Source organism: Pistacia vera, unplaced genomic scaffold, assembly GCF_008641045.1.
Source record: "Pistacia vera cultivar Batoury unplaced genomic scaffold, PisVer_v2 Contig58, whole genome shotgun sequence".
Lineage (NCBI taxonomy): Eukaryota > Viridiplantae > Streptophyta > Magnoliopsida > Sapindales > Anacardiaceae > Pistacia > Pistacia vera.
Genome location: NW_022196423.1, coordinates 749,035 through 761,735, shown reverse-complemented (window position 1 = coordinate 761,735; position 12,701 = coordinate 749,035). Strand labels below are relative to the sequence as shown.

The 12,701-nt window shown below is 32.5% G+C and overlaps 1 protein-coding gene and 1 pseudogene across 1 annotated transcript; one reads left to right on the top strand and one right to left on the bottom strand.

Moving 5' to 3' along the window:
* Window positions 1-869: 869 nt before the first annotated feature.
* LOC116109432 lies at window positions 870-8,636 on the bottom strand (annotated as a pseudogene).
* A 180-nt stretch (window positions 8,637-8,816) lies between these two features.
* Window positions 8,817-11,180, top strand: LOC116109430 (probable LRR receptor-like serine/threonine-protein kinase At3g47570). Its single transcript, XM_031395643.1, has 2 exons — window positions 8,817-9,840; window positions 10,840-11,180. Exons 1-2 carry the CDS (start codon window positions 8,817-8,819, stop codon window positions 11,178-11,180), a joined length of 1,365 nt encoding a protein of 454 aa, XP_031251503.1.
* The last annotated feature ends 1,521 nt before the right edge of the window (window positions 11,181-12,701 follow it).

The following is a 12,701-nucleotide window of genomic DNA, read 5'->3' as shown; positions in this document are numbered from 1 at the left end:
GGAAAAACTACATCGACGCATATTAAAACCCAAATTTTACAATTTAGCTTGCTATCTTCTCTTGTTCTTCAATAAAATTAAATTAAAGAAAAAACAAAAAAACAAATTAAGCCCCACTCAATCAGTCAATCTCTTTCTAAAATATATATTTGTAAATAGTATTTAAAAATAATTTTTATATATTATAAGACTTAGAGATAATGAATTGAACTAAAATAAAACCACTTTTTTTAATACCCGAGCCAGGTATACCCACCCTGCATACACCAAGTCTGGGCCGATTCTAGGCGGGCCTAAAAAACCGACATCCCTAGACAGATTTTCCAGTCATCAATTATCAACGGCCCCGAAGACTAATGACCAATTTTATTCTATAATATTTTATATATTAATTACACAGCTTACCATTAAAAAAATACATAATTCACAATACACATTGAAGTGGAAAATGGGTTACCTAAAACATTATGCAATTGACTCTGCAAGTCAATAAAGCATTAACAAGATAGAAGCTAAACTTGTCAAAGAAAACAAATGTTCGAGTCTTATCATGATACACTGATTCATAAATGAGAGAGCAGCATCAAATCCAACATTGCATTCTCTAAATTTATAAACACACAAAATATTGAAACTATTATAGTAGAGTTCATTAGCCACTATGGTCATAACATAACTCCCCAACTCTTTTCAGAGATTATATCACATGAGCAACGTATGCCAACTTTGACTCATCATAGTCATGGTTAGATAAAAGTTTGTATGATAAGAATGGATTGCTCTATTAATTCCAATAATGTACCCACTTGGAACGAAGACCTGGAACGGGTTGATTTGAAACTTAGGATGAGCATTTTGTGTTGGTCCTTTTAGTGGGAAGAGCAGCTTCCTGTTGAGTCCCTACTTGCATTGACTTCTTCACCTTCTATCAGCTTCTCAACAGCATCGGACGGCAGGCCAATCATCTCTAATGTTCTCCACACTTTATAAGAAGTTTCAAGTTGTGTGCTTCCTCGAAGGATTTGTTGGACGGCAATCTTGAGATATGAATGCGCAAACAGGCCAATCATCCGCTCTCAACAAGTCACAGTACTCTGGAATCTGAGGATCAGTGGCTGAAAAAAGTGTGCTCCTCGAACCTACATTTATTGAAAATCATACAAATTAGCTTTGACTTCCTTTCACATATTTTTTCTACTTAAAGAAATATAATAACACTCTTCCACCACAATTTAGCTGGCTAGTTTTCTTGTAAATTTTATAGATAAGGGTTTCCCGACGATCGACAAGATCAAGTATTGAAAGGGCACAAGAAAAGAAGAAGAATATGCTCATCTAGTTATGCAATTGCTAGAATAGATTTGAAGCTGAGAAAGATGTCAAAAGGCATTGATGTCTGATGAAAAAATAATGCTTGAGAAAAGTGTTCATTACTCATGCAACTAAGAAAACAAGAAAGTGGCACTAGCATTTGAAAAGAACACCTTCTTGCGGACTAAAGATGAAATATGGTATAAGATGATAAGCAGCTTGCACAATTTTGGAAGATCCCTTGCCTGCATTTGATTAAAGACAGAACCAAAAGATTAAATAGATCAATCTAGTTTCAAATATTCTACTGGAAATCTGAGGCTAAATAAATCACTTAATTAGATTCATCATTGCTGAATATTAAATGTGGTTACATTAACATTTAATATTCAGATGATATTTAAATTCGAACTTTGAGCTCTATGCTAGAAGCTGCACAATATTTATAACAGGTATGTAAGATGTCCAGAGAATTACAAGAGTTTAACTTTAAAATGTCAATTGAAAAGTTCTGCATGCCACAATCTTTCAAAGGAAAACTCATATTGCACAGTTTTTTCTTCTGTCAAAAGGATATTATATCATTTTATCGTCCTACAACTTCTCCAAAGCAGTAATTGAACAAGTCTCCTGATTATGAGATGAATTATAGTTCATGTTGAGGAACATACGTGTGGAGAAACATGCTTTCATGTCAACTCCTTTGTCAAGATAAGAAGGCAACAGGCAACTGGAAGGCAAAAGAGACTTACAACATGTGTGGACAATTCCAGGAGACACACATAATACATTATGCCAGATTCAGCAGGCAGTCGCTTTTGAAGGAGATACTAAAAAAATCTGCAAGCAATCTGAAGTCTGTCAGATGGCTATTCCTTCCAAACCATGCAGAAAATAAGTAATACAGATATGAAATTTGTTGTTTTTCTAGGTGATGGAAAGCCATTCAGGACCTTCTACATCCTAATGATAATCAGACTACAGCAGATGTCAAGAAAAAAAAATGGAAAAGCAGAGAGCATAAACTAGATAAACAAAATACAAACTATTACAGCAACCTTAGCGTCTAGAACTTAAATGGACAAGCTTCTAATAGTTGCTAAAAACATGTGCACCCCATTGGAGAAATTATAATATTATTCAAAATTCACTGCCGTCAAGTTTCAGTTACTGACATTTATTTTAGTTAGGGAGTCCAAAACAAATCTTTGTTCAAATGCATAAACAAGAATAATCAGACTCATGTGAATTATGCGTTTTTGGAATGTGAAAAAAAGGCCTAAGCCCTTAGAAGTTTCTGATTCTAGCTATTCATGGTCAGCTAGAGGTGAAAAAATAAAAGGTTATTTGAAGACAGTAGATGGGAATAAATCAGTTTAATAAGACAGAAAAAGCTCTTAGCATCACTATGGGTTTTGTTTCAAAAGACTTTCAAGATTTTTGGTTTCTCTTATTCAATTTCTATTGGCAAGTGGTTTTCAGCTGAATTGGCACTATTTGTTTCAAAAGACTTTCAAGATATTTTGTCTTTGTAAGCTACAGACCCTCCTAATAGATGGACTTGTTTCTGTGGTGGACACTGTGGACAGCTTATCTCCTTCAAGTTATTAATAATCTCTTGTTTCCTATCAAAAATAAAAGTATGATTACTCATGACTAAGTACAATATAATAATAATGACTTAACATTATCATGTAATCATTAAATAAGCTGAATTATTGTAAATTATGTACAGACATTTAACAGAAAACAAGCTGTGATATTTTCTCCGATCATCCCAATAAAGTTGCCAGATATGCCAAATACATGAAATAAAATGTAAAAGCAACACTAATTTCCAGGTATTCAAATTTGTGAAAGTATTAAATATTGATTTCTAACCGCACCTGTGCTAGCTTGCTGCTTGTGTATCCCAATAAGCTTGTAAATTTTCTCTTCCCAGAAACAACGTTCATGTCTTCTGGGTCAACAAAGCCAACATAATGCATTACAAGAAAAAGAGGGGACAGTATTTTCAGACATACACGATAACAGTCAGATGATTAAAGTATGAGCTGGATACCCGCGATATGGTTAATCAACTACTACTGCATTATTTACATTACATAGAGAAATTCATTCTCTCTTTTTCCAGATGCCAAACAATGAGAACTAATGAGAAGCTCAACCTATGTACAAGTAGAAAAGGGAAACCATGATCAAGGAAAGAAAAAGAGATAAGGGAACATTAGAAAACTAGCTTAAAATCCATTGCAAAAAGAAAGAAAAGGTGAAAAACAGAACCAATCAAATGATCATCCACACAGAAGGCAATCTTTTGTAATGTGAAGATCACATCTTACTTCAACTCTTATTACAGTATATAATTTATGTTCTTGTTATATCCAATCTTATTAGAAAAGATCCAAATGTACAAAAGGAGGAGATCCATCACAGGAAGATACAAGGAGCACAAACAATAAGAATTGAAAAGTAAAGCTCTAAAATCTAACATATAAAAAATATAGAACAGCAGTGCAATAAATCGAAAAACAAAAAAATAAAAAGGTTGCTTAGACTACCAGACATCATAGAAAAAATAGGATTCTCTAAAACCTCAAAAGCTTTACAATTCTTTTCAATGTCCCCATGTGATGTATCCAAAAATAAAAAGAAAAGAAAAAGAAAGAAAGATAGAAGAAAGAAAAGGCACATTTTCTCTTTTGGTGGTTGGGGTGGTGGAGGGCGGGAGGAGATAAGAACAGAAACAAAAAAAAGGACATCTCACTATACACTAAACAAAAAAAACTAGAGAGTGGCCATAACTACCAATCCATCCCACTTACTTTCCTACTTCTCTCAGAGGCAATAACTCTGCCAATGATAATAAAGAAGGGAAGAAGAGCCCTGTCCACATAAGATTTGAGGCTCAGTCCTAGTTGCCAAGCAAAGGGCACTATTTGAAAAAATGGTTGATACATGCTGACGTTTTTTTGCAAAATAATCCACCGATCAGGAGATAAGCACAACCTTAATATTCTTCTTTGAATCATTCAATGGATGCCAAAATTTCTTGCCCCCAATTTACAAGTTTTCATACAGCAACTAAATCAAATACTAAGTCTAAGTCTGCCCCTCCGATATCATCATTTCATGGTCATGTCCCCAGCTCAATATTTTTTTTAATTTAAATGTTATTCCAATATTACTAAAGCTTGATAGATATAATGGACAAATAGGATATAACATTTTTTCTTTTCTTTTCTTTTGTTAATAATAATAAACACAATACGAAGAAAATGTCAATTATGTAACTTACACAGAATTCACATTAACTATTCGACTTGGAGAGCCTCTAATAAGGGATGGCAAAAGCAAAACTGAAAGCAGCGCTGGAGCCAGATGATTCACTTGCATGTGTTCTTCATGCCCATCTTTTGAAACTTTTTGTGGTTCTGGACACAGCAAAGTCAAAGCAAACAGTAAATGATACTAAATGTTGTATAAAACACATTGGAAGTTAAAAACATCTTGTTATTGCAATAGCTTATATGGTTTCCCAAAAAAAAAATCCATCCAGTAGGATAACACCAAAATTGTTCGTAATACCTAGAAAGCTTGCAAAACAACAACATTTTACAACAGCAGAGATTGTGAGGAAAAGATAGTACCACTATTATGAAGAAATTGGAAAAATAATAATAAAGACAATAGTCTGCACTGAAGAGAGGGGAAAATATTCCGATGATATAAGGTAAAAAGGAATAGTAGATAATGGTCATTATCATAATCAAGTTAAATTCCGGCTACAAGAAACAAACTAGGCAAGGGTGAGAGAGAAATAGTCAAACTTTATTAAGATCAGGATATTATTTTTGGGCCAAAACTTCTTTATAAGTGGGGAAGCTTCTATTTTCATTTTTAAATATTAAATAAAAACAAGTTAAAGTGCTCAATTTCATTTACATGAAATTCTCCAATAAAAACCCTAAAAGTAGATCATTCATGGCATCACAGCTAAATGATTAAAAGAATAAAGAAGAACAACAGATAACATGTAAATTACTCAACAGAAAAATATTTATTCGTCCAGTAATTATAACAGAAGAAAATTGAAGCTTCAATATGTTTTAGGAATCAAAAGCAAACTTTTGATTTCAGATCAACATGAACTAAATGACTCAACACATAGATGGCCAGGCATTTGGTAGACAATCAAACTGAGTTAGAAGTATTTGATAATATCGTCAAGAAAGGAAGAAAGATGAAATTGTTATTCAAAACACACCTAGACAACTTTTGAAGTGTAAATACGAGAGAGAAACATATGGAATGCCAAAGATGCAGTCCAAAAGAATAAAAAGCCCATATCAAAGCAGAGTATGTAACCGACCTTCTATGCCCCAAAATCTCTTTCATTCTGATGAATAAACAAAGGATAAGAAAAAAACTATTGTAGTCAGCAATTTAATTTTTAAAAGGAAAGGAAAAACTAATCAATCCAATTTAAAAGTTCATGATATGCATCTCCAAGACTTTTAACACAACAATAATATCAATCAAGCTTATGTACTCCAAATTCATCTATGCTAATTTTTCAACCATCTTCTAATGCAACTATCACATCATTGTATCATTTATTCACAACATCATAGTTTGACTACTAAAGTAAAGATTTTATAAATGAAACACACATACACTTTTAGTTCTTGAGTCAAATAACATATTTTAGATAAATAATACATTTTCATAAGACAAGCACAACCTAAGATGTTTTGACATTAAAGATACCGCGTAACCTCCAAAAAAAGCATGCCAAAAGCAAACTTATCTACACTATGAATAATAATGATAGAAGAGCAAACCAGAAAGTCTATAACACAAATAATAAAAACCCATATAGCATCAGATGGGAAACATCAAGAAGGAAGTAGAGTTACCCTATTGAATGACTGAGAAACACAAACCTCAATGGAAAAAATCCAGATTATTGATAAGAACATGCAAAGGTCTAAACGTGCATTCCATGCATCAGCAAATCTCACAACAGAGTCCAAGGAGAGTAGATCAAGCTCCATCACCTTGAGGAGACATATCATGTCAACTATCTTTAAATGAAATGTTAAAATGAATAACAATGTAATACCTAGAAAAGAATATATTCAACAGCCAGCATTATGGACACAAATCTACAAACCATCTTTGTCCTTAAGGGTGCATTTAAAAGTCACAAGCAATTTGTGTCTATATGTAATGGTTTGCTCAAAAAAAAACTGTCTTTTGGATCAACTGCACGGCGTCTGGACAAATACTTGAAATGTGATTTTTCTAATAAGCATTTTTTAATCTGTGTCAAGTGCTTTTAAGAATATTTTGATAAATATTTCTTCAAAAAGGGGTTCTAGGTGCTTTTATCAAAACAACTTTTACTCTAGACCACTTCCACAAAAGCACTCCCAAAATGCATCTCTAGGATGGTCAAAAAATGAACCAAAAAGAAAAAACATAGAAATGCCTTCGGGTGCTATGTTTCAACTAAAGCACTGTAGAAAAAAATTAACAAATTTGGCATAGAAATAAAGCCACAATCGTTATAATTTAGGAGATACCTCAATATTGAGAGGGAGGCCTCTTCCAGTCCATTCCTCCTGCCATTTCTGGATCAACCTGAGCTGCCTCACATTCCTCACTGCCATAACAACATGAGCCCCTGATTCCGCCAATTGCCTGTTGATTAAGAGTACACAAGCCCATTACTAATTTAAGCAAAAAGAGTAAAACTTCATATACCTCTCTAAATCATTAAAATCAACATAAAAACCCTAAAATCTTCAAATACCCCCCACTTTTCAGAAAACTTCTTAAACTTCCCTAGGTTTGCTGATAACAAACCATTAGTTACTCAGTCTAGCAAATACTAACAGAAAACATCATTGTAAAATCATTATATCATCAGAAACATCCTCCAAAATCCTCAAATACTCCCTCCATTTTCACAAAATTTCATAAATTCATTAATCTCCCTTAATGTTTTCTCTATTTTAAAACCATCTCATTTCCAACATTAGCCGAAACTTCTTTCAAATCCTAATAATGGCGAAAAAACTTGAACACCAATCACAATTATCCAAACTAAACATGTCAAAATGATTTACTGGAAACAAGAATCTAAATAAAATTTACCAGAAAATCCTCATATACTCCTCAATTCTTACAAAACTTCAAAAAAATCATAAAACTCTGAATATTACTCAACTACAAACCATCTCACTTACAAAAAGGTAGAAAATAGAAACCTCCTTAAATTTGTGAACGGGTACAAACATAAAACTTCAAATATTTAAGATAATCGTAATTTACCCAAAAATAAATTATAACAAAACGAGTAAATAAAATAAACAAGGTTATACCGGACGATTTCTCGGCCAGTGTAACCTTTTTTAACCCAAAAATCCTCAAATAGCTCCTCAATTAACACAAAATGTCATAAATTTCATGACCTCCACTGAATTTTACTCAATACAAACCGTCTCAATTACAAAAGTAGGAAAATTACACTCCTATAGAATTTAAAAGTTTTACAGTATAAGCCAAATTTACCCAAAAAAAAAAAAAAAAAAGAAAAAAGAAACTCTAAAAAAAAGAATAAAAACAAAGGTTATACCGGGCGATTTCTCGGCCAATACCGCTGGTGGACCGGTGACAATGCAAGTGAGTCATTAACAGGAGGCAAAGGCAAGGGTTCTGCAAATGACTGGCCAAGATTCTTTGAAAGAGCATCTCGTGAATCACGTAGCACACCATCCTCTAAGCCATTCCATCCACCCCAACGCCTCCTTCTTCTTTTTGTTCAAAGAAGAAGAGAAGAAGACGCCGTTTCCATCTCACCTCCTGTTGGGACTTCACTAACCAATCACAATCTGGTCTCAGTAACAAACGCACTCTAAAGGGCAGCCACCGTCTGCTGCCTCACACTCCGTTAAAGCCAGGTCGCCACGTCAGCCCTCAGAGTTCCTCAGTTTCTTTCTCTTTTCGAATCTCGCCATGTGGGTTGATTCTTGGGTTTTGAAAGTTGATTCGAGTAACGAAGTTTTTGTTCATGTGGTTTCTTTTTCTTTTTCTATTTTTGTTGGGGGGTTTTGTCTATTTGATAGTTGTTTTTTTGGTTTCTTTTTTTTAATCTGATTTTACTGTTTCAATTTTAATCTGATTTTATGGGTTCAAAAGATAATATTGTCGGTGTAGTGTTTACTGTTTACATATAATATAATATATAATATCATGTATACAAAATTTGTATAAAAAATTTTATATAAAATTATAGGCAATGCTTGCATACCGATCATTTGTACTAATCCAAGTACTAACATTAAAAATTTGAATAAAAAAATTTTTCACTACCACTTGAAGTGGGTAACTTGAAAAATCTTGGAGAGTTGGATGTATCCAAGAACAAATTATCAGGTGAAATTCCTAGTAGCCTTGGTAGTTGTGCAAGTTTGGAACGTCTGTACTTGGGAAGTAACATGTTTGGAGGGACTATTCCTGAATCTTTGAAAAGTTTAAGAGGTTTAGAGGAATTGGATCTTTCTTGGAACAATTTATCTGGCCAAATTCCTGAATTTTTCGGCCAATTTTTGTTTCTCAAGTATCTCAATCTTTCGTATAATAAGCTTGAAGGTGAAGTACCCAAGGAAGGGATATTTGCAAATGCAAGTGCCAATATTTCACTTATTGGAAATGAAAAGCTTTGTGGCGGTGTTCCAGAACTACTTTTAAATGTATGCTCAACAAAAGCTTCTAAAAAGCATATTAATAAAAGAGTAGTAATCTCAATAATTATTGGTGTTACAGTTGCAACTCTGCTAGTGATTTCTTTTGTTTTATATTACAAAAAGAAATCTTCACGGACAAGTTCCACTACATCTTCGATCGAAAGCCAATTATGTTTGTCTTACTCTGACATTTTAAAATCAACTGATAACTTTTCCAATGAAAATTTGCTCGGTGTGGGTAGTTGTGGTTCTGTCTACAAAGGTACTCTTTCCGGTGATGGAAAAATTGTTGCAATTAAGGTGTTAAAAGTTCAACATCAAAGAGCCTTGAAAAGTTTCATTGATGAATGCAATGCTTTGAAAAGCATACGACATCGTAACATCCTCAAGATCATAACTGTTTGCTCAAGTGTTGATTATGAAGGTAACGACTTTAAAAGTCTTGTTTTTGAGTTCATGTCTAATGGAAGTTTGGACAACTGGCTACATCCGGTTCCTAACGAGCAACCTGTTGGAATCAAGAACTTGACCCTTATGCAGAGACTAAATGTGGCAATTGATGTTGCCTTTGCTTTTGATTATCTCCATCACCATTGTGAGACTCCAATTGTGCATTGTGACCTCAAGCCAAGCAACGTGCTACTTGATGAAGATATGACAGCCCATGTTGGCGACTTTGGATTGTCGAAGTTCCTTTTTGAATCATCAAATAATGCCTTGCAAAGTCAAATAACATCAGTTGCTCTAAGAGGTTCTTTTGGCTACATCCCTCCAGGTATTAATTTTTTTTTTTTTTCTCAAAAGTATATTTGAATTTTAGTTCTTGATTATCATTTTATTTTTAAGAAATTCTTGGGGTCTTAACCTTCGCTTAATTAAATACAACATTTCTCAATCTAATTATTATCATAAATTTATCGCATTTTTCTCACTATTTATTATTTTATTATACTCTGAAAATACACGTGTAATACAGTATAAGTAGTTTTTATGAATAGTGTCATTTCATTTTCTCAATACTTTATCATTGATTCAAATTTTTCCCTTTAAAAGTCCAAGAACTCTATAAAATTTCTCATTTTAATTATTATTATAAATTATTCTTCATGAATAATTGCAACATCTAAAATTGATTTCTTTGGCCATAATAACTTTATTATTATTTAAATCTTTCAAAATATGAAAACATGTCAAAAACATTTATAACAATATCAAATAATTAAATTACATAAAGTATAATCAATATTACAATTTTAATTAAAAAATTTATTAATTTTACTACTGTTATATCTCTTCCACCACTAGATTAAATTATTGACTATGCTTATTTGTATATTCATGTTCTGTTCCATCAATAATTCAAGATTATACAGACCATTAAGAAGTACGAAATTTGTACACAAAACAGAGCTTTATATTACAATATTGGAAAATGCTATAACTTGCTAATTCAATTACCATTTTTTTTTTCTTTTGCTCTTTATATTTAGATTCTTTAGTAATAAATACTTAAACTCATTTCTTTTTTTTATATTTAACTACTATTTAATTTGTAAAATTTCTATAGATTTAATTCTATTTTTTGTTAAAAAAAAAAAGGTTCAAGTCTCTTGAAATGTTGAACACATAAGATAATATATAATTATTTTGTCATTTTTATATTATTCATATAATAGTAAACAATGTAAATTTTTTTTGCTTGAAATTTTAATTTTAAGTATCAATTTCTTTTATATATATTGACATGTGTTGACTCTAATTTCATACATTGTAGAATACATGGATGGTCATGTTTCCAGGCTCGGAGACATATACAGTTATGGTATATTGTTGTTGGAGATGTTTACAGGTAAAAGACCTACAGATGAAATGTTTAAAGATGACTTGAACATTCATAACTTTGTTTCAATGGCTTTTCCAAACCATGTTATGGACATTGTTGACCCATCACTACTCTTTGAAGAAGAAAATGAAGATGATGGAGTTGAAGAAACCATGATGAGAAACTTTGAAACTCAAAGGAATAATAAAAAGAAAATGGAAGAATTCCTGGTTCTAGTGCTGAGGATTGGACTCATGTGTTCCACAACATCTCCAAGAGAGGCGAGAAAATGAATGATGTAGTCACACAATCTGAAGCTATCAGAGACTCATTTCTCAGTCTAAGGAGGAGATGAGAATTGATTACAATTCTCTCTTCATCAAACATGTTGCATTGTTCTTGATTGCTTGTTTTGAGTTGGTGTGATTTAATTTGCTCTGTTTTATAGATGTGTAAACTTTGTATTTTCATTAGCTCTGTTTCTATGCTTTATTGCTCTGTGTTTTCATGTTCAAACTTCATTGCTTTCGTTTTTTTCTTTTTTAATTTCTGTTATCCATAAATTTGACCTGTGTGTATTTGAAAATCTTTTTTTTTAAATAATACAAAAATTCTATGATACTTCAAATATACTAATAATGAAACTAAGAACACAATTATAAAGTGTAATTAATACATTTGAAATTAAAAATACCTTTTGTTGTGAAATCAATGATAAATAGGAATAAATTGTTTGGAAAAACTACATCGACGCATATTAAAACCCAAATTTACAATTTAGCTTGCTATCTTCTCTTGGTCTCAATAAAATTAAATTAAAGAAAAACAAAAAAAACAAATTAAGCCCCACTCAATCAGTCAATCTCTTTCTAAATATATATTTGTAAATAGTTTTTAAAATAATTTTTTATTATTATTAAGACTAGAAGATAATGAATTGAACTAAAATAAAACCACTTTTTTAATAACCGAGCCAGGTAATACCCACCCTGCATACACCAAGTCTGGGCCCGATTCTAGGCGGGCCTAAAAAACCGACATCCCTAGACAGATTTTCCAGTCATCAATTATCAACGGCCCCGAAGACTAATTGACCAATTTTATTCTATAATATTTTATATAATTAATTACACAGCTTACCATTAAAAAAATACATATTCAAATACACATTAAGTGGAAAATGGGTTACCTAAAACATTATGCAATGACTCTGCAAGTCAATAAAGCATTACAAGAATAGAAGCTAAACTTTGTCAAAGAAAACAAATGTTCGAGTCTTATCATGATACACTGATTCATAAATGAGTAGAGCAATGCATCAAATCCAACATTGCATTCCTAAATTTAAACACACAAAATATTGAAACTATTATAAGTATGAGTATCATTAGCCACTATGGTCATAACATAACTCCCCAACTCTTTAAGAGATCTATCACATGAGCAACGTATGCCAACTTTGACTCATCATAGTCATTGGTTAAGATAAAAGTTTGTATGATAAAGAATGGATTGCTCTATTAATCCAATAATGTACCCATTGGAACGAAGACCTGGAACGGGTTGATTTGAAACTTGGATGAGCATTTTGTGTTGGTCCTTAGTGGGAAGAGCAGCTTCCTGTGAGTCCCATACTTGCATTTGACTTCTTCACCTTCTATCAGCTTCTCAACAGCATCGGACGGCAGGCCAATCATCTCTAATGTCTTTCCCACACTTTATAAGAAGTTTCAACGTGTGTGTGCTTCCTCGGAAGGATTTGTTGGACGGCAATCTTGAGTATGAATGCGCAAACAGGCCAATCATCCGCTCTC